Below are 24,282 nucleotides of genomic sequence, written 5' to 3' on the forward strand. Positions count from 1 at the left end.
TGCCAGTGGTAATGTGCTGACAGCCATGCTTACAATTACAGAACTGTCAGGGTTGGAAGGGACCTCAAGGATCAGCCAGTTCCAACCCCCCTGCCATGGGCAGGGACACCTCAGAAAGATCAGGCTGCTCAGAGCCACAGAGGTTGCTTGCCACCAACTGGCAGAGATAGCAGGGGAGGGGCCAAAAAAAACTCTATGAAGAAACCATAGCCTGGACAGCTAGAAAATGACACTAGACCACAAGCTCTTGCCTTGTTATGCAGCAAACACTACTTCATTGGGAAATTACTCTCATTTATTCTAGAGGGTGACAATGGAGTAAGGATGTGATGGAAGGTGTCCAGAGAAGGGCCATGAGGATGAGCAGAGGGCTGGAGCTGCTCTGCTGTGGAGACAGACTGAGAGAGTTGGGGTTGTGCACTCTGGAGAAGGCTCCCAGGAGACCTTCTTGTGGCCTTCCAGTATCTGAAGGGAGCTCCAAGAAAGCTGGGGAGGGGCTTTTGAGAGTGTCAGGGAGTGATAGGACTGGGGGGATGGAGTAAAACTAGAAATGGGGAGATTCAGCTTGGATGTTAGGAAGAAGTTGTTCCCCATGAAGGTGGTGAGAGACTGGCACAGGTTGCCCAGGGAGGTGGTGGCAGCCTCATGCCTAGAGGTGTTTGCAGCCAGGCTGGCTGTGGCTGTGAGCAACCTGCTGCAGTGTGAGGTGTCCCTGCCCATGGCAGGGGGGGTTGGAACTGGCTGATCCTTGAGGTCCCTTCCAACCCTGACAATTCTGTGATTCTAATTCACAGCACAGGTACCAATCACAACTAGTGCTGACAGTTGCCACTCTGATGCCTCATTCCAAGGTGAACCCAAATCTAGTCTGTATAAATGAGAAAACAATTACAGATTGCTTTGTTCACTGCCTTCCTCAAAGTTTTACCTGGGGGAAAAAAAAATATCAGTTGAAAATGCAAAGATCTTTAGTACTTTATATTTCTCTTTGGCATCAGTGCTGGGAACTGGAGATTTGAAAGGGAAATTGTCGATACATAATGACATTAGCAAAGATCTGCTGCCCAGGGAGCAGCACTACAAGGTGGATTTTGAGCATTAACAATAAACTGCCAGCATCCTTAGCACACGCAGACTGCAGGCTCTTTCCACACTGTGGTGGGTTAACACCCATTCTGAAAAGAAACAAAGCAGGGGGGAGGGCTTGCAGGTGCTTTGCCCTCCCTGCAGGGCATTTCCCCCCCTGGGAAACCTGAGTCTGTTTCACTCCCCACTCCCTGACCAGCTAGGGTGTAAAAAGCAGGGCATTGCAGTCATTAGGGCTTTTGGCTCCTGCCTCTCCTTCATGAGAGCTACTGCAGCTGCTCTCCTGCTCCTCTGCCACATGATTGGGCCTGATCCTTCCCCCTGCTGCCTCCCTGCCTCTTCAGAGAGAGACTGGGTTTGTATTCTTCTTCTTTGTCCCCCTCTCATCCATCCTTGTTCCTTGCCCTTGTGAACCTTACCTGTTATTGATATATATATTAGTGGAATGAAGCAGGAGGTGGGGAGATTCAGGCTGGAGGTGAGGAGGAAGTTCTTCACCATGAGAGTGGTGAAGCCCTGGAATGGGTTGTCCAGGGAGGTGGTTGGGGCACCGTCCCTGGAGGTGTTTAAGGCCAGGCTGGATGAGGCTGTGGCCAGCCTGATCTAGTGTGGGGTGTCCCTGCCCATGGCAGGGGGGTTGGAACTAGATGATCCTTGTGGTCCCTTCCAACCCTGACTGATACTGATAGTATATATCTGTTGTTTAAAGAAAACTCTACCTCTCTACTTCCAGGCCAACTCCAAATTATTGCTTGGTGGATTTGCTCCTTCCCTTTCCCACCCCCTCTCTGTTGGGAGGGAGGAGCGGGGGAGAGGTTCTCAGCCTTGCCCCCATCTGAGCTCCTAGCTTAGACCACCACACACACCAAGTGCATTTTACATAGGCAAAGGAGAAAGGTTTTGCTCTCCCCACATGACAAGATCAAAGACAACGTTTCTCAAGCTGTGATTTAGACCTACTTGAAGCTTGCCCAGTGATAGGTCCTCATCTCCAAGAAGCGACAAACCACCATGCCCAACCAGATGCCACCCCCGTTGCACAGCAGGATGTCCAAAATGACTTGATCCCACCAGCACTCGGCAAAGTTAGGCAGAAGGTGCATGAAGAAGAGCTACAGAATACAGCAAAAAGATTCTGGGTGAGGAACAACACAGATTTCACTCATTTTTTAAAGCACACACTCAGAAAACAACCAAATCATTTCCTCCCCTGCCCGCCGCCACGTGTTGTGCGGTCAGACGTGAACCACAATGACTAAACTGTGATGGGCAGCCTCCCATTCACTTCAGAAGACCTTGGAGAGACCCTCACCAAATGTCACAGAAGCACCAAGGTTGGAAGGGACCTCAAAGATCATCAAGTCCAACCTGTCACCACAGACCTCATGACTAAACCATGGCACCAAGTGCCACGTCCAATCCCCTCCTGAACATCTCCAGGGATGGGGACTCCACCACCTCCCTGGGCAGCACATCCCAATGGCTAACAGCTCTCTCAGTGAAGAACTTTCTCTTCACCTCCAGCCTAAACTTCCCCTGGTGCAGCTTGAGACTGTGTCCTCTTGTTCTGGTGCTGGTTGCCTAGGAGAAGAGACCAACCCCCACCTGGCTACAACCTCCCTTCAGGGAGTTGCAGACAGGAAGAAGGTCTCTCCTGAGCCTCCTCTTCCCCAGGCTAAGCAACCCCAGCTCCCTCAGCCTCTCCTCACAGGGCTGTGCTCCAGACCCCTCCCCAGCCTTGTTGCCCTTCTCTGGACACCTTCAAGTCTCTCAATGTCCTTCTTAAACTGAGGGGCCCAGAACTGGACACAGGACTCAAGGTGTGACCTAACCAATGCAGAGCACAGGGCACAATGACTTCCCTGCTCCTGCTGGCCACACTCTTCCTGATGCAGGCCAGGATGCCACTGGCCTTCTTGGCCCCCTGGGCACACTGCTGGCTCATGTCTAGGCAGCTGTCAGTCAGCACCCCCAGGTCCCTCTCTGTTTGGGAGCTCTCCAGCCACTCTGACCCCAGCCTGTAGCTCTGCATGGGGTTGCTGTGGCCAAAGTGCAGCCCCTGGCACTTGGACTTGTTGAATGCCATCCTGTTGGACTCTGCCCATCTGTCCAGTCAGTCAAGGTCCCTCTGCAGAGCCTTTCCACCCTCTAACTGACCAACATCTGCTCCCAAGTTGGTGTCATCTGCAAATTTACTGATGATGGACTCAATGCCCTCATCCAGATCATCAATGAAGATATTAAAGAGAATAGGGCCCAGCACTGATCCCTGGGGGCCACCACCAACCAAAGCCACCAGATCTTGCACATAGACAAGCAGCAAACTCCAGACCACAGCTGCTAGCCAGACCATCTCCAAGGTCTCAGAAAGTCTGCCTGCACCCCAACTTCATTCCAACAGCATGGAGCATGAGCCAAGTGTCCCATTTCAGAACAGGCAGTCAGCTGAAATCCATTAATGCTCACAGGAGATGCATGGCTAAAGCCCTGTGTAACTGCCCTGATAACTTCTGGAGGTTTCTCATGACTCTCCTGAATTAACTAATTCATTACAAATCCATTTGAGTGGTGATAACCTCCCTACACACTGAACCTTGCCCAGCAACCTGCCTTTCAACCCCAGGGAACACTAGACACCCAGTGTGGTGTCAAATTGAAGATGATGGTCGTGTGATGATCAGCTGAGTGATAAGAGTGTGTGTGTGAAACAAATCCTAATTTGTTCTTTCCCCAGAGGGAATGAGAACCAGCACAAAACCCCAGCAAAGCTGGTTTTGTGTGGACAGGGACTTGGGAAATCTCAAAGCTGAGAAGCAGTTTCAAAACATCCTGGAAGAAAACAAAATCACCTCCTTCAATGAGACAGAACAAAACCAGGTTTTGAGAAGGAGCTCCTGGTGGTATCAGTATTTTCCAAGGCAGGAGTTTAGTTTCAGGCAACTGAAGCCTTATCTGGGTTTCTGAGCTATGAAAATGCTTTGCCAGTTGAGCCAACCCTGTTCAAGGCAGCAAGCTCGACAGAACACTGTGATTTCAAAGACTAAATTCATCTGTTTAGATCTACAGCTAGTGTTTGAAATGTGACAGGTTTGACTATGCTGTCCCAAAAGCTGATAAAAAGTGGAGTATTTTTCCCTCCCCCTCCTCTCTGAATTGCCCAATTGAAGAGTTAACACTAAATGAAACTCCTCGGTTTAGAAACACATCCTCAGATTTTTAGGTGACTTGGATTCTACTACCCAAGCTCTGGGTACATGCAAATGAGAATATTTAGAGTAGCAATTAATCCCAGGATGTTAGGGGTTGGAAGGGACCTCTGGAGATCTTCCAGTCCAGCCCCCCTGCCAGAGCAGGACCAGAGAAGCTGGGGCAGATCACACAGGAGCACATCCAGATAGGGCTGGAAAGGCTCCAGAGAAGGAGACTCCACAGCCTCTCTGGGCAGCCTGCTCCAGGGCTCTGTGACCCTCACAGTGAAGAAGTTTCTCCTTATGTACAGGCTGGGGTTGGAGTGGCTGGAGAGCTCCCAAACAGAAAGGGACCTGGGGGTGCTGATTGACAGCTGCCTAAACATGAGCCAGCAGTGTGCCCAGGGGGCCAAGAAGGCCAATGGCATCCTGGCCTGCATTAGGAATAGTGTGACCAGCAGGAGCAGGGAGGGCATTGTGCCCCTGTACTCTGCATTGGTTAGGCCACACCTTGAGTCCTGTGTCCAGTTCTGGGCCCCTCAGTTCAAGAAGGACATTGAGACACTTGAAGGAGTCCAGAGAAGGGCAACAAGGCTGGGGAGGGGTCTGGAGCACAGCCCTGTGAGGAGAGAGTGAGGGAGCTGGGGTTGCTTAGCCTGGAGAAGAGGAGGCTCAGGGGAGACCTCATTGCTGTCTACAACTACCTGAAGGGGGGGGGTGTAGCCAGGTGGGGGTTGGTCTCTTCTCTCTAGCAACCAGCACCAGAACAAGGGGACACAGTCTCAAGCTGCACCAGGGGAGGTTTAAGCTGGAGATGAGGAGAAAGTTCTTCACCGAGAGAGTCATTTGCCACTGGAATGTGCTGCCCAGGGAGGTGGTGGAGTCCCCATCCCTGGAGGTGTTCAAGAGGGGATTGGATGTGTCACTTGGTGCCATGGTTTAGTCATGGGATCTGTGGTGACAGGTTGGACTTGGTGATCTTTGAGGTCCCTTCCAACCTTGGTGATTCTGTGATACTGGAACCTCCTCTGCTGCAGCTTACATCCATTGCCCCTTGTCCTATCACAGGGCACAAGTGAGAAGAGGCCTGAATCTTTCAATCAGCTTGAATTAGACCTAACAATAAGGACCAGCAGTCAGAGCAACACTCATCAAGTTGCTTGATGATGAATCAAGTCAAGTATCTGTATTTATTGTTTTTTTAAACCCAAAATAGCATTTGAAGATGCCAACAGTCAGATGACTTAAGCAGCTGCTAGGGAGAACTGTGGCAAAGCCAGATAACAAAAATAAGTCAATGGTCCTTCAAACCATGGTGCAAGGGACTATACTGCATGTGAACTTGCTTAGATACAGGCCCAGTAAGATAAAAAGTAATGAAAATCATATTTCTAGGTCAGTAAACATAAATTAAACCAGGTCCATGGTGTGCAGCTGAACAAAAGACAGGCTGGACAGATGGGCAGAGTCCAACAGGATGGCATTGAACAAATCCAAGTGCCAGGTGCTGCACTTTGGCCACAACAACCCCATGCAGAGCTACAGGCTGGGGGCAGAGTGGCTGAGAGCTGCCAAACAGAGAGGGACCTGGGGGTACTGGTTGACAGCAACTGAACAAGAGCCAGCAGTGTGCCCAGGGGGCCAAGAAGGCCAATGGCATCCTGGCCTGCATCAGGAACAGTGTGGCCAGCAGGAGCAGGGAAGTCATTGTGCCCTGTACTCAGCACTGGTTAGGCCACACCTTGAGTCCTGTGTCCAGTTCTGGGCCCCTCAGTTTAAGAAGGACATTGAGAGACTTGAAGGTGTCCAGAGAAGGGCAACAAGGCTGGGGAGAGGCCTCAAGCACAGCCCTGTGAGGAGAGGCTGAGGGAGCTGGGGTTGCTTAGCCTGGAGAAGAGGAGGCTCAGGGGAGACCTTCTTGCTCTCTCCAACTCCCTGAAGGGAGGTTGTAGCCAGGTGGGGATTGGTCTCTTCTCCCAGGCAACCAGCACCAGAACAAGAGGACACAGTCTCAAGGTGTGCCAGGGAAGTTTAGGCTGGAGGTGAGGAGAAAGTTCTTCCCAGAAGGAGTTGTTGGCCATTGGGATGTGCTGCCCAGGGAGGTGGTAGAGTCACCATCACTGGCGGTGTTTAGGAAGAGCCTGGCTGAGGCGCTTGGTGCCATGGTTTAGTTGATGAGATGGTGTTGGGTTATAGGTTGGGCTTCATGATCTCCAAGGTCTTTTCCAATCTGGTTAATTCTATTCTATTCACAATACCCCCAAGAACCATTCCAGTCTCCCACCTTTGCTTACAAGAAGGATAAATGGGTGGCCTACCTCAGTGAGCTCCCAGGTGATGCTAATAGTCCAGCACAGCCCATAGCTGCGGATCAGCAGAGCCTTCATAGCCCAGCCCCAGAAGTGTCCAAAAGCAAAGATATCAAAATGGCTGAGGATTCTCTCCCAGGTGATAACATGACAGTTTACAGCATACTCCTGTTAAGGAAAAAAGATAGCAATTAAGCCAACAAAAAACCCTGTGAAGCAATAGGTATCTTCAGAAAGACTAGAATGAAGAAATAAGGATGTTCAAATAAGCTTTATCCCACTTGCCTGACCTTCAAAACTGTGCATGAAGACTTCCAGGAATTAAGACACAGTGTTAATCACAGCCCAGCTCTAATTTAAAGGCAGCTAGAACAGACCTTGGTGCCTGAAGCAGCATTTTATTGCTTATATCATACAGGAACAGCAGAAGCAATGAAATCAGTAATAATTCCTAATCAATTAGATTTAAAATCAACACTAACTGAAAGCAACAAGAATTAAAAATCACTATTAGGGATTGATATTAATTAAGAACCACCAACAAAACCACCACTACCACCACAGCCCACTGATAATCAATAATTAGTCAATAATAAAATACCAATGATACCAAGTCAATGAATGATACCAAGTCAACCAATCACGAAGGTTGGAAGAGACCTCAAAGATCATCAGGTCCAACCTATCACCCAACACCTCCTGACAACTAAACCATGGCTCCAAGTGCCACATCCAATCCCCTCTTGAACACCTCCAGGGATGGGGACTCCACCACCTCCCTGGGCAGCACATTCCAATGGCTAAAACCTCTCTCTGGGAAGAACTTTCTCCTCACCTCCAGCCTAAACTTCCCCTGGTGCAGCTTGAGACAGTCAGTCACTGCTACTAAGTCAATCACTGCTACTAAGTCAGTCACTGCTACTAAGTCAATCACTGCTACTAAGTCAATCACTGCTACTAAGTCAGTCACTGCTACTAAGTCAGTCACTGCTACTAAGTCAGTCACTGCTACTAAGTCAGTCACTGCTACTAAGTCAGTCACTGCTACTAAGTCAATCACTGCTACTAAGTCAATCACTGCTACTAAGTCAATCACTGCTACTAAGTCAATCACTGCTGGACAGATGGGCAGAATCCAAGGGCATGAGATTGAACACATCCAAGTGCCAGGTTCTGCACATTGGCCACAGCAACCCCATGCAGAGCTACAGGCTGGGGTCAGAGTGGCTGAGAGCAGCCAGGCAGAGAGGGACCTGGGGGTACTGGTCGATCGTAGGCTGAACATGAGCCTGCAGTGTGCCCAGGCAGCCAAGAGGGCCAATGGCATCCTGGCCTGCATCAGGAACAGTGTGGCCAGCAGGAGCAGGGAGGTCATTGTGCCCCTGTACACTGCACTGGTTAGGCCACACCTTGAGTCCTGTGTCCAGTTCTGGGCCCCTCAGTTTAGGAAGGAGGTTGACTTGCTGGAATGAGTCCAGAGAAGGGCAACGAAGTTGGTGAGGGGTTTGGAACACAGCCCTGTGAGGAGAGGCTGAGGGAGCTGGGGTTGCTTAGCCTGGAGAGGAGGAGACTCAGGGGTGACCTTATGGCTCTCTACAACTACCTGAAGGGAGGTTGTAGACAGGCAGAGGTTGGTCTCTTCTCCCAGGCACCCAGCACCAGAACAAGAGGACACAGTCTCAGGCTGTGCCAGGGGAGGTTTAGATTGGATGTTAGGAAGAAGTTCTATACAGAGAGAGTGGTTGCCCATTGGAATGGGCTGCCTGGGGAGGTGGTGGAGTCACTATCCCTGGAGGTGTTCAGGAGGAGACTTGATGGGGTGCTTGGTGCCATGGGTTAGTTGATTAGGTGGGTTGGATGCGATGATCTTAAAGGTCTCTTCCAACCTGGTTTATTCTATTCAATCACTGCTCCTAAGTCAAATCACTGCTCCTAAGTCAATGTCAGTAACTATACTAAAAATCAATAATAATGAAAATATCAAAAATAATAAAAATCAATAACAGCAGGGGGGGGGAAATAATCAATAATCATAAAAGATATCAATAATAAAACCCCAAATCAATAACAATAAACCCAGCAAACAACACTCCAGAAATTGGTTCTTTGCTTTCCTTTGGGCTCTTGATTTGAAACCCTTCCCTGTTTTCCTGCTGCCTGCTGAGCCAATGTGGCCCTTGCTGTGGCTAACCCTCCCCAGCTGCTTACATGACTCAGCCCTGGCTTCGCTCAGCAATCATTTGTGGCTTTGCTTTCCTCGCAGAGGCAATTTCCCAGACCGTGTTCGTATTGAGAAAGCACAGTCACAGGGCTGCATTTAACAAAAATCAACACCAAAACAACAAGGCAAAGGGAAGGGTTTTGTCACAGCTGAGGGGCAGATTCCTTGAGAACAGTCACCAGGAAGAAAGGAAATCTGTCCTCTCATCACGTCGTGCAGCGAGTGCTAGCAATCGCCGGCCAGCAGCGACGATGAAATCTCATCAGGAGGCTGCATCTGAGGGGTTCTGTCTTGACACTGGGCATGAACTGGAGTATTCCCAACTGGAAAAACAGGCTTTTAGAAAACCACTGCTCTCCAGCCCTCCTAAACCAGACATTGCCATCTGCAGGTGACAACACAGCACTGCTCGGTTCTGCTCCGTTAAGGAAATCATAGAATGACTTAGGATGGAAAGGACCTCAGAGATCATCTGCTCCAACCACCCTGCCAGTGGCAGGGACAGCTCTCAGCTAGACTCAGCTGCTCAAGGCCTCATCCAACCTGATCTGCAACACCCACAGGGAAGAGATGTCCACACCTCCCTGGGCAGCCTATTCCAGAGTCTCACCACCCTCAGACTGAAGAACTTCTTCCTAATATGCAGTCTAAACCTGGTCTCCCTCCCTCAGCTTCAAAGCATTCCCCCTTGTCCTGTCCCTAGACACCCTCAGGAAAAGTCCCTCTGCAGCCTTCCTATAAGCTCCCTTCAGGTACTGGAAGGCAGCTCTAAGGTTCCCCCCAGAGTCTTCTCTTCTCCAGGCTGAACACCCCCAGCTCCCTCTGACTAGCCTCACAGCAGAGGTGCTCCAGCCCTTGGATCATCTTTGTGGCCCTCCACTGGACTCACTCCAACAGCTCTGTGTTCAAAATAGTCTCTTTTGGGCCAGAACTGCTGCTACTCCTGCAAAATCAAACCATGACCAAGATGAACAGAAGAAGACTGGAAGTACTTAAATTCTGATCTCCATAAAGGGAAGAATTCCCAACTCCACACAGATTTCTATCAGCAGGCACTGAAGTCCCACTAGGAAACTGTAAGTAACCCTGCTGCTGGTGTTTCCTGAAGTTAAAACATGGTAGTGCTTCTCAGACACTGCTGGTCATCCAGAGAGAGGTGCACCACCCATCCTAAGGATGGCAAAGCTGCAGCTCCAGTGCACATACCCCGAGAAACTGGACCATTTGCCAGCATGAGAAGCAAGCAATGCACAATGGAAGGTGCGGGCTCCTAGCTACACCATGGTGTCTGGAACTCTGTGATGAGTGATCACATGGAGGTCACTCCCAAAGTAAGCTTTTCAAGCTTTGCTTTTGTGTCTACTGTGGCTTTTCCCCTCTGTCTCATCTTTCCAGCTGCAGCTGTGCCAGCCCCTCTAAACCCCTCACCAGCTTTGTTTGAAAGGCAACAAAGCTGGTGAGGGGTTTGCAGCATAGCCCTATGAGAGGCCGAGGGAGCTGGGGTTGCTTAGCCTGGAGGAGGCTCAGGGGAGGCCTTCTTGCTCTCTACAACTACCTGAAGGGAGGTTGTAGCCAGGTGGGGGTTGATGGGTTGTCCAGGGAGGTGGTTGAGGCCCTGTCCCTGGAGGTGTTTAAGACCAGGCTGGATGAGGCTCTGGCCAGCATGATCTAGTGTGGGGTGTCCCTGTCCATGGCAGGGGGGTTGGAACTAGATGATCCTTGTGGTCCCTTCCAACCCTGACTGATACTATGATCTCTTCCCCCAGGCAACCAGCACCAGAACAAGAGGACACAGTCTCAAGCTGCACCAGGGGAGGTTTAGGAAGAAGTTCTTCCCAGCAAGAGAGACTGGCCATTGGAATGTGCCCAGGGAGGTGGTGGAGTCACCATCACAGGAGGTGTTTAGGAAGAGCCTGGATGAGGCACTTGGTTTAGCTGATTAGATGGTGTTGGGTGATAGGCTGGACTCTAGGATCTCAAAGGTCTTTTCCAAATTGGTTAATTCTAGTCTAATAGTCACAGAGAAATGTACTGAACTTTCTTTTATCCTTTGCCAGCCCTGTGCAAGAGACCAAGCTGCAGCCTTCCTTATAGCTGCACTTTAAAGATATACTCCAAGAGACAGCATCAGTATTCTAAGTTTCCACTGACTGCTACAGTCAGGGAATCTGCTGCACTGCAGCTCTGTGCCAGCTGTAATGCTAGTCCTCCCCTCAGTTTGTTTATTTCTCCCTTAAATGACAGGAGGGCCAGGTGAATCTAAGTCTCCTCCTCACCTCAGCTCCCTTTAGTTGCTCAGCAACACCACTGACCCCCATGCTGATGCTCCATTTAGCAATGTGTCCTCCCACCACCCTAACAGCAGGCTGCCCAAGGCCTCTTACAGAACAGAAAGCCACAGCCCTGCTCTGAATGCTGGGGCTGTGAGCATGTCTTACTGAGTCAGCTGAGGTGCAACACTTGAAGCACTCAGAATTTTCCAGGTAAGAAGCCTGTATGCAGCCCACACCATCATTCAATTGATGTAAGCTTACTGCACTATAAAGATTCCATTCCCCCTTAGGTGCTCCAGGGCAGGAGTTTGCAGGCACTGCCAATCAGGTGCTGTAGTTTGCACATGCAGTAAACTGCTGTTTGCCAAAGGCAGTTACACTGTAGTTCCTTACTGGAAGCATGAGCCTGATAACAGCACCAACTCTACAACAGGTAAGCACAGTGTGCAGTTGTGCAAACCCAGGGGTAAGGAAGCATTGGCCAGGTGGTGGTCACTGGTTTGATTGCATAGTGAATAGATCAAGACTTGAAGCTTTTGCTTCTCCATGCAGTAACCCTCTTCTGCTTGGTGCTCAGCTGCTCACCCCCCCATCTGCCTGCCTCCCAACTCTCCTGCCAGGCCTCCACTGACTACCTCAATGCCCTGTGCTAGTGTCCTCACCTGGAGGTCAATGTTCTTTGTACTGAAACTCTTTGCATGCTGCTCAACAGGCAGAAGAACAAACCTGGCTTTCCCTGCAACTCCCAATCATGGTCTATGGAAGCAATTTCCCAGTGGTAACCTCACCAGTACTCAGCTGGGTGACTGGAAGGCAGCAGAGCCCTGTGGTTGCTGTACCTGGATTTCCACATATTCACTAACACATCACTCCTGTACTAAGCTGAGCAACAAGGCAAGATCAAAATTCTGTGACTGCAGCATTGTGCCATCAAAACCCCCCCCCCACCTGATCTGGGACACACACCCCCACCCTCCCCACAAGCCTCATTTAGATGCTACCTTGCTGAGTCTACTTTCAGTATCCAGGATCGCATCTGTTATTTAAAAGAACCCAAAGCCACCCCACTCCAAGCATCTCCCAGTCCTGACTGCACACCCATTTGGAGCCCTGCATTAGAAAGGCTACAGACAAGATGGCTTTTCCCAGTTCCTTTCAGTGTAAAGAAATAGCAGCAGCCACCAAAACTTGCTGACTGTCAAATGCAGGAAACAAACTTGCACCCTCCGTGCCAGCAAAGGCAGGTTTATCCCTCCCCACCCATGTCAAACAGATCCAAGGCAGCCACAACATCCCATCAATACATACCATAATATCTGCTTCCCTTGTTGCATACCGAAGGTTAGGATCCAGCCAGTACATCACTGCTTTGACCTGCTCAAAGTTAAGGAAGAGCACGAACACCAGGAACAGAAAATAGAGCACACTGAGTCCTGCAAAAAGACTCAGCTTTAGAATCAGGTCCAGTCATGAAACTCCTCGGGACAGAGAGTCCAAAAAGCTGCTTTCAAACTGCTGCCCTGCACATGCCCAACTTGCACAAAGGAGTTCTCTACATGCAGTGGCTCCACACAAAGAAGCTCAGGAGCTACATAATTCATGGTAATCTCTGAGTGCTCAGCACTTCAGATCTCCTCCTGTTTCAAACAAAATCAGTCTAATCAGCTTAGGCATGGGCAGCACAAGGTTGTGATCAGGAAGCTCTTTGGGAAGAGATACATTAGGAGCCCAGGACTGGATTAGCTCTGCCCCTTTGATTTATGCTTTCTCAGACTCACTAATGCAGGTCTCTAAGTCTAGATGCAGAGCTCACCACAGATCACACCTGGCAACTTTGAGCACCGCTGGCAATAAAGAGCAGTTATAAACTAATGCATGTTTGAATCACTTCTGGGAGCTGGAAAGTTTGCTGCTTGAAGCTTTTAAAGATAAAGATCATTATGATATGTTTTCACACCACCACAAACTACACCTCTCTACTGCATTTGGGACTGCTGCTTCTCTCTTCCCAATGTCTGAGTAGGGATTTGTTTAAGAAGTTTACTATCCTAGGTGCACTTCTGCAGGTAGATGAAGCTGCTGTTGGGAGGATATCTTTACACTACTCACAAGCTCACAGATCTCTAAGACCACATTTGGAAGAGGCACATAAACACAGTTTCCATAATCTAGCATTCAAACTTACTTGTGTCCTGCAGCAATTGTCATGGAAAGCAGAAAGATTAGTGTGAAAAACACTTGGCATCTGCCAGCCAAAATAAACTACAGCAAATTTCCAACTGAAATCAACACTCACATGTTCCTGATCCCTGATACATGCTAGAGAACAAGTGCTGCTCAAGCACACACAGGGGCAGAAAGTGCACTTACTGTCCTCTGCAGCACAGCCAGGGCAAGCAGGTGCCACACTATCACAAGAAGTGGGAAAGGGTGCATCTTGAGTTGCTGAGAACACACCACTTCTGCCTTTCATCTGCTAACAGTCTGAGACCTGGCATAGCTTATTTAGTCACACTTGAGAAGAAACAGAATTATACAGGGAAAAATGCCCTGGTGAGACTGCAGAGGGAATATTGTATCCAGCTCTGGGCCCCCCAGTTCAAGAATGACCTCAGGGAACTGCTTGAATGAGTCCAGCACAGAGCCACAAAGCTGCTGCAGGCAGTGGAACATCTCCCTGTGAGGACAGGCTGAGGGAGCTGGGGCTTGCAGCAGAGGAGCCTGAGGGTGACCTCATTGCTGGGGATAAAGATGTGCAGGGCAGTGTGGGGAGGATGGAGCCAGGCTCTGCTCAGGGATGTCCAAGGACAGCACAAGGGGCACTGGGGGCAAGCTGGAGCAGAGGAGGTACCACAGGAATAGAAGGGAAAACATTTCCCCTGTGAGGGTGGCAGAGCCCTGGAGCAGGCTGCCCAGAGAGGTTGTGGAGTCTCCTCTGCAGACATTCCAAACCCATCTGGATGTGTTCCTGTGTGACCTGCTGTGAGTGATCCTGCTCTGGCAGGGGGTTGGACTGGATGATCTCTGGAGGTCCCTTTCCAACCCCTAACATTCTGTGATTCTGTTCCTTTTGATTTTGCATGCAGCCTTTTCCCAACAGTACAGGTGGCAGGGTGTGGCAGTATCAACATTGGGAATGACCCTTTTTTCCACTGCCATTTGCTGCAATCTGCCATGAAGAGCAGGCCCTGTGTTTCCTAGACTTCAAAAGGAGCTGGATTCTTTAACCAGTGCCATCTAACCAGCAGGAGCCACTCAATGTCAAAAGATGAGTAACCAGCTGCTTGGGAAAGCTATTTATTTTTAGCTACACAAGGTGGCAAGAGACAGAAACAGCCTCCTTAAAAAGAAGCAGATCAGCTTTTAAACATATCCAGCTCTTTGCAAATGTGCTTGGTGTCTGGGATATGCTCTGTGAACACTGAATTACTTCAAAATAAAAATCACAGAATCAACCAGGTTGGAAAAGACCTCAGAGATCATCAAGTCCAACCTATTACCTAACACCTCCTGACAACTAAACCATGGCTCCAAGTGCCACATCCAAGCCTTTTTTGAACACTTCCAAGGACAGGGACTCCACCACCTCCCTGGGCAGCACATTCCAAGGGCCAATTACTCTTTCTGGGATGAACTTTCTCCTCCCCTCCAGCCTAAACTTCCCCCTGCACAGCTTGAGACTGTGTCTTCTTGTTCTGGTGCTGGTTGCCTGGGAGAAGAGACCAACCCCCACCTGGCTACAACCTCCCTTCAGGGAGTTGGAGAGAGCAAGAAGGTCTCCCCTGAGCCTCCTCTTCTCCAGGCTAAACAACCCCAGCTCCCTCAGCCTCTCCTCACAGGACTGTGCTCCAGACCCCTCCCCAGCCTTGTTGCCCTTCTCTGGACACCTTCAAGTGTCTCAATGTCCTTCTTAAACTGAGGAGCCCAGAACTGGACACAGGACTCAAGGTGGTAGTATGCAGTAGCTATAAAAACCCAAATCTTTTTCAGGTAGGAAAAAGATGGCAGTATGGAAGCTGTGAGGGAAGATTAGGAAGCACAAATACAAAGCAGGATTAAAATAGAGTATCAAAATGAATGATCCTTTTCTGGGTGACTTAATCATAGAATGCTAGGGGCTGGAAGGGACCTCTAGATATCATGCAGTCCAACCACCCTGCAAAGTAGGATCACTTAGGGAAGGTCACACACAAATGCATCCAGGTGGGTTTTGAAGGTGTCTAGAGGAGACTCCAGAGGCTCTCTGGGCAGCCTGTTCCAGAGCTCTGGCACCCTCACAGTAAAGAAGTTTTTTCTCATGTTGACATGGAATTTCCTGTGGTTGGACATAAACTCAATGCCCCTCATCCTATCCCTGGGTATCACTGAAAAGAGCCTGGCTCCATCCTCCTGACAGCCACCCTTCAGATATTTATAGGCACTGATAATGTAGCCCAAAGAGAGATGCTCCAGTCCCCTAACCACCCTCACAGCTATCCACAAAACTCTCTCCAGCAGCTCCCTGTCCCTCTTGCACTGTGGAGACCAGAACTGGGCACAACATTCCATATATGGTCTAACTAGGGCTGAGCAGAGGATGAGGAGAACCTCCCTTAACCTGCTGGACACACTCTTCTTAATGCACTGAAGTATACCCTTGGGCTCCTTGTCCACCAGGGCACACTGACAGAGAGTAACTACAATAACATTCCCAAACATAATTAAGAACAGATTATAAGCAACAGCTCAGGTGTGGAGGGGAAGCAACACGAACACACATCTGATGCACAAGTATGTTTGGTGACAATTCCATTCATCTGAAAGCTAAAATAGTTGGACCTGAAGAAGCACTGGGGTGGGGGGAGTGAAAAAAGTCAGGAACCCAACTTACACTTACCAAAAACCATTCTCCAAATCGCAGGGTGGGGACGTGTGAAAGGTCCTGTGGACAGCAAACAAAACAGAGAAGCCTGTTAGGAGACAGTCAGTATGAACCACCTAATCACTTTGTAGCTGTCTCATATGCAGATCTGGCAGGAGCATGGATCAGTTATCCAGAACATGTAAGACACTTAAAAGTTTAGGCTCTGTTAAAAAAAGCCACAGGAGCCTGCCAAGCAGTAGGATGTCACCAGTGTTTTCCATTACCCCTATGGAGCTGTTTCCAAGATAGTTATTTGCTGTTTGCTCAGCAAACACTGCATCTCAGGTGTCATCTGAGGGTCTCACCATCTGCTTTCTAGTCCATGCCTTCCCAACAGAGTCATCAAATACAAATTTCAGTGGGGTAACAAAGAAATGGGGTGCTCAGCCTTCAGATGACCAGGGAATGCCAGCAACTAGGCCTCCCAAAGCTTCCAAACTGAGTATCATGTGTTAGAAAAGAAGGAAGACACCTATCCTCTTTGCCAGTGTCAATATGGCTTACTTAGGAGCCAGTGATAAACTGACTTTATTAGATCAGAAACCTCTCAGGTAATGTGAAAAGCAGAGAAGATTAAGTCTAGTGAAACAGGAAAGCCTCTAACCATGAATCATACATGGAGGTAGCATGAAGTGGCTGAACAAACATCTTCAGCACAGACTGCAGGCTGCTCTTTCAGCACTGGATGCATAAAGCTCATTTTTATCTGGCATTCAGGTTCTTAGGGAGTGCTTTGTGAAAAGTATGGGGTCATGAGTTATAAAATGCTCTGAACTACACAGCTGTCCTGAGCACAACCCATGTTTCTTTTTTCCTGAACACTGCCTCTCCTGAGAGGGTTTAGATCTGACCCAGGAATTGTGCTCTTGCTGACAGCAGTAAGTAGAAATTAAACAGACAGCAGACTTGAAACCCAAACCAAACACCAGGAAGACAGAATTAAGTGTCACAGAAGCAGTTTTACCTTTTGGCACTTTCTGCTCCTCACACAATTAACCAAAGCCTTTGTCCATCTTTCATTTCTGCTGAGGGCCTGTGGTTGCACACTGCAACGTGACTTCCACCATTCCTAACTGTCACCACTTGTGGTGATTTATATGTAATGTCTCTCAGAATCTGTAGAATGACACTTAAAAACTCACTGGGGCAGACTCCTTTTCAACATTCTTTGAAGGCCTAGCAACATCATTGCTTAGCCATCTGAGCTGCAGCTGCACACTTGCAAATAAAGGCACTGATTTTGAGAGCCTGACTTCCTTATTAGATACAGAGGAGCCATAAAGAACTTGCATTTTACTGTTAACTCCACTCAGTATGGTTGCAACCCACTTTTCAAGTGTTCCTTAACACACAGGAATTCAAAAGAGTCAAGGAAAAGGCATGGAATATTCAAAGTGGCACAGCAGTAAAAATCAAAATAAATAGAGTGGCAATAAAGAGAAATTCACATCTTAACAAAAAGTAGAAACATGATAAACCTACTCACCATTGGGAAAAGCTAGAACACTGATGATTAGAAAGAAGAAAATCACAGAGAGGATACCCCTCCAAATATTATCCTCTGGGACAGAATCATCCCTGAAGAGACAGACAACATCAAAGTGTTAAAGTGCATTGGAAGGATGAAGTTGAAAGGCTCTGAAGGCACCCTGTTACTTAAACAAAGGCTACATGGAAATCAGTGTAAGAAAGAGGCACCCAGGTCAAGGCAGCAACTGCTCTGCACTTCTGGGTCTCTCTTTCTTACAAGAGAGTTAAAGATACAACCAATACATGGCAGCCACAAGCACTGTTACAGATCAATGCAAAGGCAATGATTAAACTTAACAAAAGGTGAAAGAAAAACTTTCCCTCCTTCAGTGTTCACAGAAACATCATCAAAAGTACTTTCAAACAGCAAACAGAAACCTAACCCAAAAACTCTGGAGGCCTGGACACATTTCCTAGGTTTCCCTCTGCTGTTTGGGTGCTGTTCACAATCCCCTTCACTTTCCTTGGTCTGTTCCCAAGGCCAAATGCCTGAGGTGAGTGCAGAGATTGCAACCAGCCTTTGGAAACAAGGACTACACAGCTCAGAATTCACCTATAGGAGACACAGCAAAACTCAAAAGGAAAACCATCAACATGCTTTTACACCTCTTATGCCAAAACTATGAATAAAAGACCAGGTGGTTGTTGTGCTGCTGTTGTATGGCCAGAATAGAGACCCAAGAAATGAGTTTGTAGTGCCAAGGCAAACTTGACTGAGCTCTTCTTTCAGGCAGGTAGAATCTATTGTACAGCAAAAACTTCACACCCTAGACTTCTAGCCAGGAGGCAGCTTCTAGAGTGCTTCAATAACAGAAATCATAGACTTGTCAGGATTGGAAGGGACCTCAAGGCTCAGCCAGTTCCAACCCCCCTGCCATGGGCAGGGACACCTCACACTACAGCAGGTTGCTCACAGCCACAGCCAGCCTGGCTGCAAACACCTCCAGGCAGGAGGCTTCCACCACCTCCCTGGGCAACCTGTGCCAGGCTCTCACCACCCTCATGGGGAACAACTTCTTCCTAACATCCAAGCTGAATCTACCCATTTCTAGTTTTGCTCCATCCCCCCCAGTCCTATCACTCCCTGACACCCTCAAAAGTCCCTCCCCAGCTTTCTTGGAGCTCCCTTCAGATACTGCAAGGCCACAAGAAGGTCTCCTCAGAGCCTTCTCTTCTCCAGACTGAACAACCCCAACCCTCTCAGTCTGTCTCCATAGCAGAGCAGCTCCAGCCCTCTGCTCATCCTCATGGCCCTTCTCTGGACACCTTCCAGCACCTCCAGATCCTTCCTGTCCTAGGGGCTCCAGAACTGGACACAGAGCTCCAGCTGTGGTCTCAGCAGAGTGGAGCAGAGGGGGAGAATCCCCTCCCTGGCCCTGCTGGCCACACTTCTCTTGCTGCAGCCCAGAAAGCCAAGCAGAGCCTGGGCTGCAAGTGCTGACTGCTGGCTCCTGTTGAGCTTCTCCTCCACCAGCACCCCCAAGGCCTTTTCTTCAGGGCTGCTCTCCAGCCAGTCCCTGCCCAGCCTATATTGGTGCCTGGGATTGCCCTGACCCAGCTGCAGGACCTTGCAGTTGGTACAGAAATAGAAACAAACCCCAGACTACCAAAACATGCACAGCTAACATTTTATAATGCATTACCCAGCACCACTAAAATTCAAGTATCATTTCCAGTTACTTAGGATCAGTTTACCTATTAAAATACATTCTTTGTTTTTATTCCCAACTCAAAATACCAAAATCTTCCCAGTTAACTTCAGAGAGAGCTAAATCTCTTCCTAGCACAGCCAGTGGTCACATTTCTGGATGGTTCAGTAAAGGTTCTGTGACTGTTTAAACCCACTCTGCAGTAGATATTTCCTGCAGTCCTAAAATATTTCTCACTTTGCCAAATGACTTCCCCTTTCCCTCCAAATTGAACTTTTCACAGCTCCACAGCAGACTTTCATCAGCAGGAGACATTTAAGCCCAGTGTTAGTTTAACTGCATGGCAGGAAAAAGAACATGAATGGTTTCTCTGCGAGCCTTAGGGACTCCCCACGGCAGTTCCTTTAAACCAGCTCAGTCCAGAATTCCCAGCCATTTTCCAGCAGCCAGGCTTGCACAGGGTGACACTTTACACCAGCTAGGAACTCCGAGTTCCAGAGCTTATCTCCTGCTCCCTTGGCAATTTCAAGAGCCTTGTGCCATCCAGCACACTTCCCAGACAGAGCCTGAGGCTCTGATGGCTCAGCCAGCAAAGCCATGCTCCTCTTTTAAGCACAGAGAGCTGTCCCAGATGCCACCAAGGTGGGGGGAAATCTATTGTGTCCAAAAAAACCCCAAGAAATTGCCAGAGACACATCACTGTGCTATTCAGCAGGGCCAAGGAAGAAGTGCAAGATGCTGTGATCACATCACTGGCCAAGGCTGATGGGCAGAATCACAGAATGATAGGGGCTGGGAGGACCTCCAGAGATCACCCAGTCTGTCCTGGTTTGAATCACAGCATCAGTAAGGTTGGAAAAGGCCTCTGAGATCATCAAGTCCAACCTATTACCTAACACCTCCTGACAACTAAACCATGGCTCCAAGTGCCACATCCAATCTCTTTTTGAACACATCCAGGGCCAGTGACTCCACCACCTCCCTGGGCAGCACATTCCCATGGCCAATTACTCTTTCTGGGAAGAACTTTCTCTCCTCACCTCCAGCCTAAACTTCCCCTGGCACAGCTTGAGACTGTCCTCTTGTTCTGGTGCTGGCTGCCTGGGAGAAGAGCCCAACCCCCACCTGGCTACAACCTCCTTTTAGGTAGTTGTAGATAGCAAGAAGGTCTCCCCTGAGCCTCCTCTTCTCCAGGCTAAGCAACCCCAGCTCCCTCAGCCTCTCCTCACAGGGCTGTGCCCCAGACCCCTCCCCAGCCTCATTGCCCTTCTCTGGACACATTCAAGTGTCTCAATGTCCTTCTTAAATTGAGACTGGGTGGCTTTACAAAATCACATAGTTGAGACCTCCAGGAAGTCCAGAGTGTCCAGCCCAGTGGGTGGACACAGGAAACAATGTTATTTCGTTCCCACAAGTCCTGCCTCCCTATAAAACCAAGCATTTTCTGCTTCTCCCCACTCCCCCTCTGCTCCCAGGCTGCTGTTGCCTTACAGGAAAGCTGAGGCCTGGTTTGGTCTTGGCAATGCTGCCAGCTGGGGCCCAGAGCTGCCAAGCTGAATTTTTTGCTGCATTACATGGTTTCAGTAATGGGGCATGCAGAGAAGCATGGCAATAGGAGGGGGAGGGAGGGAATGACACACAACATTTGAGGCCTGGAGTTTTGCCCTAAGTGGGGGAGGTGTTTTTTAAAGGGTGGTTGGCTCAAGGAGGTTGTGGTAAGCCCAGGTCAAAGGACTGGGCTGAGGCTGAATGGAAATTTGGGTGTTTTGTGCTTTCTGTATACAGTTGTGAACAGCACATTTTACTTCCAATTCTTTTCCAATCCCAGGTGAGAGCATCTTTATTTTACTTCCCTGTGGGGGGTAGAATATTATTTCTGCCTGCTCTTAATATGAAGACACAATCCAACCCTCCTGCCACAGCAGGATCACCTAGGGCAGGCCACACAGGAATGCATCCAGGTGGGTTTTGAAGATCTCTAGAGAAGGAGACTCCACAACCTCTCTGGGCAGCCTGCTCCAGGGCTCTGGCACCCTCACCATACAGAAGTGTCTCCTCATGTTGAGGTAGAACCTCCTGTGTTCCAGCTTGTGCCTGTTGTTCCTTGTCCTATCACTGGGCACCACCAAAACAAGTCCATCACCTTCATCCTGACACCCACCCCTCAGATATTGATAGACATTGATAAAGTCCACTCTCAGCCTTCTCTTCTCCAGACTAAAACAGCCCTAGGGCTCTCAGCCTTTCCTCATAGTAAAGATGCTCCAGTCCCCTAAGCATCCTCATAGCTCTCTTTTGGACTCTCTCCAGCAGGTCTCTGTCTCTTGAACTGGGGAGCCCAGAGCTGGACACAGGATTGCAGCTGTGGTCTCACCAGGACAAAGTAGAGGGGGAGGAGAACCTCCCTAGACCTGCTAGACACACTTTTCTTGATGCCTCCCAGGATGCCCTTGGCCCTCTTGGCCACGAGGGCACTGTCCTTGCCCCATGAAGAACTTGCTGTCCACTAGGACTCCAAGGAGCTTCTCCATGGAGCTGCTCTCAAGCAGGATAAACCCTAGTCTGTGCTGGTGCCTGGTGTTGTTCCTCCCCAGATGCAGGACTCTGCCCTTGTCCTTACTGAACTTCATGAGATTCTTCACCCAGCTCTCAGCCTGCCCAGATCTCATTGAATGGCAGCACAACCCAGGATTGGGAGTACCACTCAGCTCCAGGAAAGCTGCCCTAGTCACAGTGGCACCCCTGTGCCCCAAAACCAGCAAAGATGTTTGCAGTGTTAAACTGCCTTTCACTGCAAGTGAGAGGTGGAGGTACTTCACTTTGGCTTACATATACCTTCCAAAAGGGGCAGACATTCTTGCCAGAAGCAGGCAAAAAAGGTAGGAACAAGAGACTTGCTACTGTGCAAGAGATAGGATAAAGAGTTACAGTGTTTGCCTGGAAGGACTATTTTGGGAAATGCCAAAAGAAACAGGGCACCAAAATAACTGCTGGAGGAAAGACACAATCACAGCAATCAGGAAAATGTGTTAAATCATCTCCTCACTTAGCCTTTGGAATTGGGATGCTAACTTTGAAACAGAAGTATTCATGCTTCAAAAAAAAAAAAGAGGCTTCTACTGCTCACATGGGAGACCAGATGAAAATTCCCTCCATTTGAATCCCCTTTACCAGCACATTTGTCATGTCTGTGGCTGTCTGGAGGAGAAATAATTAAAAGACCACCAAAATACAGCCTTTTTCTCTCTCCTGCTCTTCTCTTTGCTCCAGAGCACTACATTGTGCTGGCACCTTACCAAAAATGTAAGCTACTAAGTTATTACATCATGAGTTTAAAAAAGAGAGGATATTCAAGTGAGGAAAAGAATAGCTAGGACACTAAATTTAGAGTGTGCTTGGGAAAAAGAAGACTTCCATAAACTCCCCAAAACATTTAAATGCATGATAATCCAGTTGAATCAGCTTCATTAATTAAGGGGTGGGAAAGATCGTCTTGCATCCTTACAGGGTCTTACTCCTGCTTCCACAATCCCTTGCAGCCTCACACCAGAACCTACTAACCTGTCTCCTTCCTCAGTCCTCTTTCTGCACTCCACAAAATAGCACCTCCTGATGTGTGTGTGCTACCTTGGTTGCCTCCAGGCTCCGGGAAGACCACATACCTCTCCCCAGAGAAAAGAGGATAGGGAAAGCTAGAGCCACTCTACACCTCCACTCCAGGGTGTAGCCTGGAAGCAGAGGTGAAGCCTGTATGGTTCATGAAGCAGGCAATAGCCAAGGCAGCTGCAACCACTGTCCAAAGCACTAGAAAGAGAAGCATTAAAAGACAGAATACCCTCTAGTCCCCACCTCAACCTGGGAAAGTGAAATATACTCACACTTCTCTTTCTGGATAACAGCTATTATTATTGCAACCTGAAGATTACAGTTATCTGAAGTTCAGCTTCACCCTTATCTGCTTGCTCAAAACCAGCATTGGCTGCTCTCTGTGATCCCAAGGGAGACCCCCACATTATGACTTGGTCATAAGGGAAAACATTTCCTAAGTTTGCCTGAACCACTACAAGGATGCTGAAGGGACTGGAGCACTGCCTTGTGAAGAGAGGCTGAGAGCCCTGGGGCTGTTCAGTCTGGAGAGAAGACTGAGAGGGGATCTGATCAATGTCTGTAAATATCTGAGGGCTAAAGGTCAGGGAGGGACAAGGACAGCTTCTGCTCACTTGTGCCCTGGGATAGGACAAGAGGCAATGGATGGAAACTACAGCACAGGAAGTTTCAACATGAGGAAGAACTTCTTTACTGTAAGGGTCCCAGAGCCCTGCAACAAGCAGCCCAGAGAGGTTGTGGAGTCTCCTTCTCTGGACACTTTCCAGCCCTGTCTGGATGTGTTCCTGTGTGACCTGTGCTAAATTCTCTGGTCCTGCTCTGGCAGGGGAGTTGGACTCGAAGATCTCCAGAGGTCCTTTCCAACCCCTAACATCCTGGCATCCTCTGATTATAAGAGAGATGAGAAAGACTTTAAGGTAAGCAGAATGCTTTAGTTCCTGGAAAATGAATGCATCAGGGAAAATCCCCTGCTTAATAAATTGAGCAGGAGAGCTAAGGAACAACTGACAACACAGGGGAAGCAAAGAATCACTTGTCACACACCTGACTGGGAAGTCTGAAAAGCCTTCTACCCAACAGCTGGAAACAAACACAGTCACTGGAAACCCAGGGGAATAAGCTGATAGGAATAGAAAGACCAGAGCTGGGAGCACATAGCATAAGCACTTGGGGAACTACAGACTTCCCCTCAGTTTCTAAGAGCACATGTGGTTTGGGTAGTGCCCCAAATAAAACAACACAGGCAGCATTCTGGTATCACCCAGGAGATCTAGGAGGGTCTTGTGCTAGTATGAAATAGCTGAGGGAGACAAGGGGGAAGCAAACAATATCAGAGTAGCTTCTGCAACCTAAAAAGAGGAGAAACTGAGAACAGCTAAAGAAAAGTCAATGAGTATTAAACACAGGAAGTAAGGCAGAGCAGATAGACAGGAGGAAGAAAATGAAACTGAAGTCAGAGTTAGAAAGCTAGCAACCCTCTTGGGACAATGCAAACAGACATCCCAGATGTGATGCAG

At 48.8% G+C, this 24,282-nt stretch overlaps 1 protein-coding gene across 3 annotated transcripts in view; it reads right to left on the bottom strand.

Moving 5' to 3' along the window:
• The window catches only part of PTDSS1 (phosphatidylserine synthase 1), a 38,727-nt gene that overhangs the window by 12,399 nt on the left and 2,046 nt on the right, over positions 1-24,282 (bottom strand). For 2 of the 3 annotated variants that reach the window (XM_054167403.1, XM_054167402.1), the window contains exons 2-6: positions 17,467-17,558; positions 15,954-15,998; positions 12,386-12,510; positions 6,593-6,751; positions 2,047-2,198 (exon numbers count right to left, since the gene is read on the bottom strand). In XM_054167403.1, coding sequence (XP_054023378.1) covers positions 2,047-2,198; positions 6,593-6,751; positions 12,386-12,510; positions 15,954-15,998; positions 17,467-17,558 — 573 coding nt within the window. The remainder of the gene's footprint in view (positions 1-2,046; positions 2,199-6,592; positions 6,752-12,385; positions 12,511-15,953; positions 15,999-17,466; positions 17,559-24,282) is intronic. The other variant, XM_054167404.1, reaches the window with a different exon arrangement.

Source organism: Dryobates pubescens, chromosome 14, assembly GCF_014839835.1.
Source record: "Dryobates pubescens isolate bDryPub1 chromosome 14, bDryPub1.pri, whole genome shotgun sequence".
NCBI lineage: Eukaryota > Metazoa > Chordata > Aves > Piciformes > Picidae > Dryobates > Dryobates pubescens.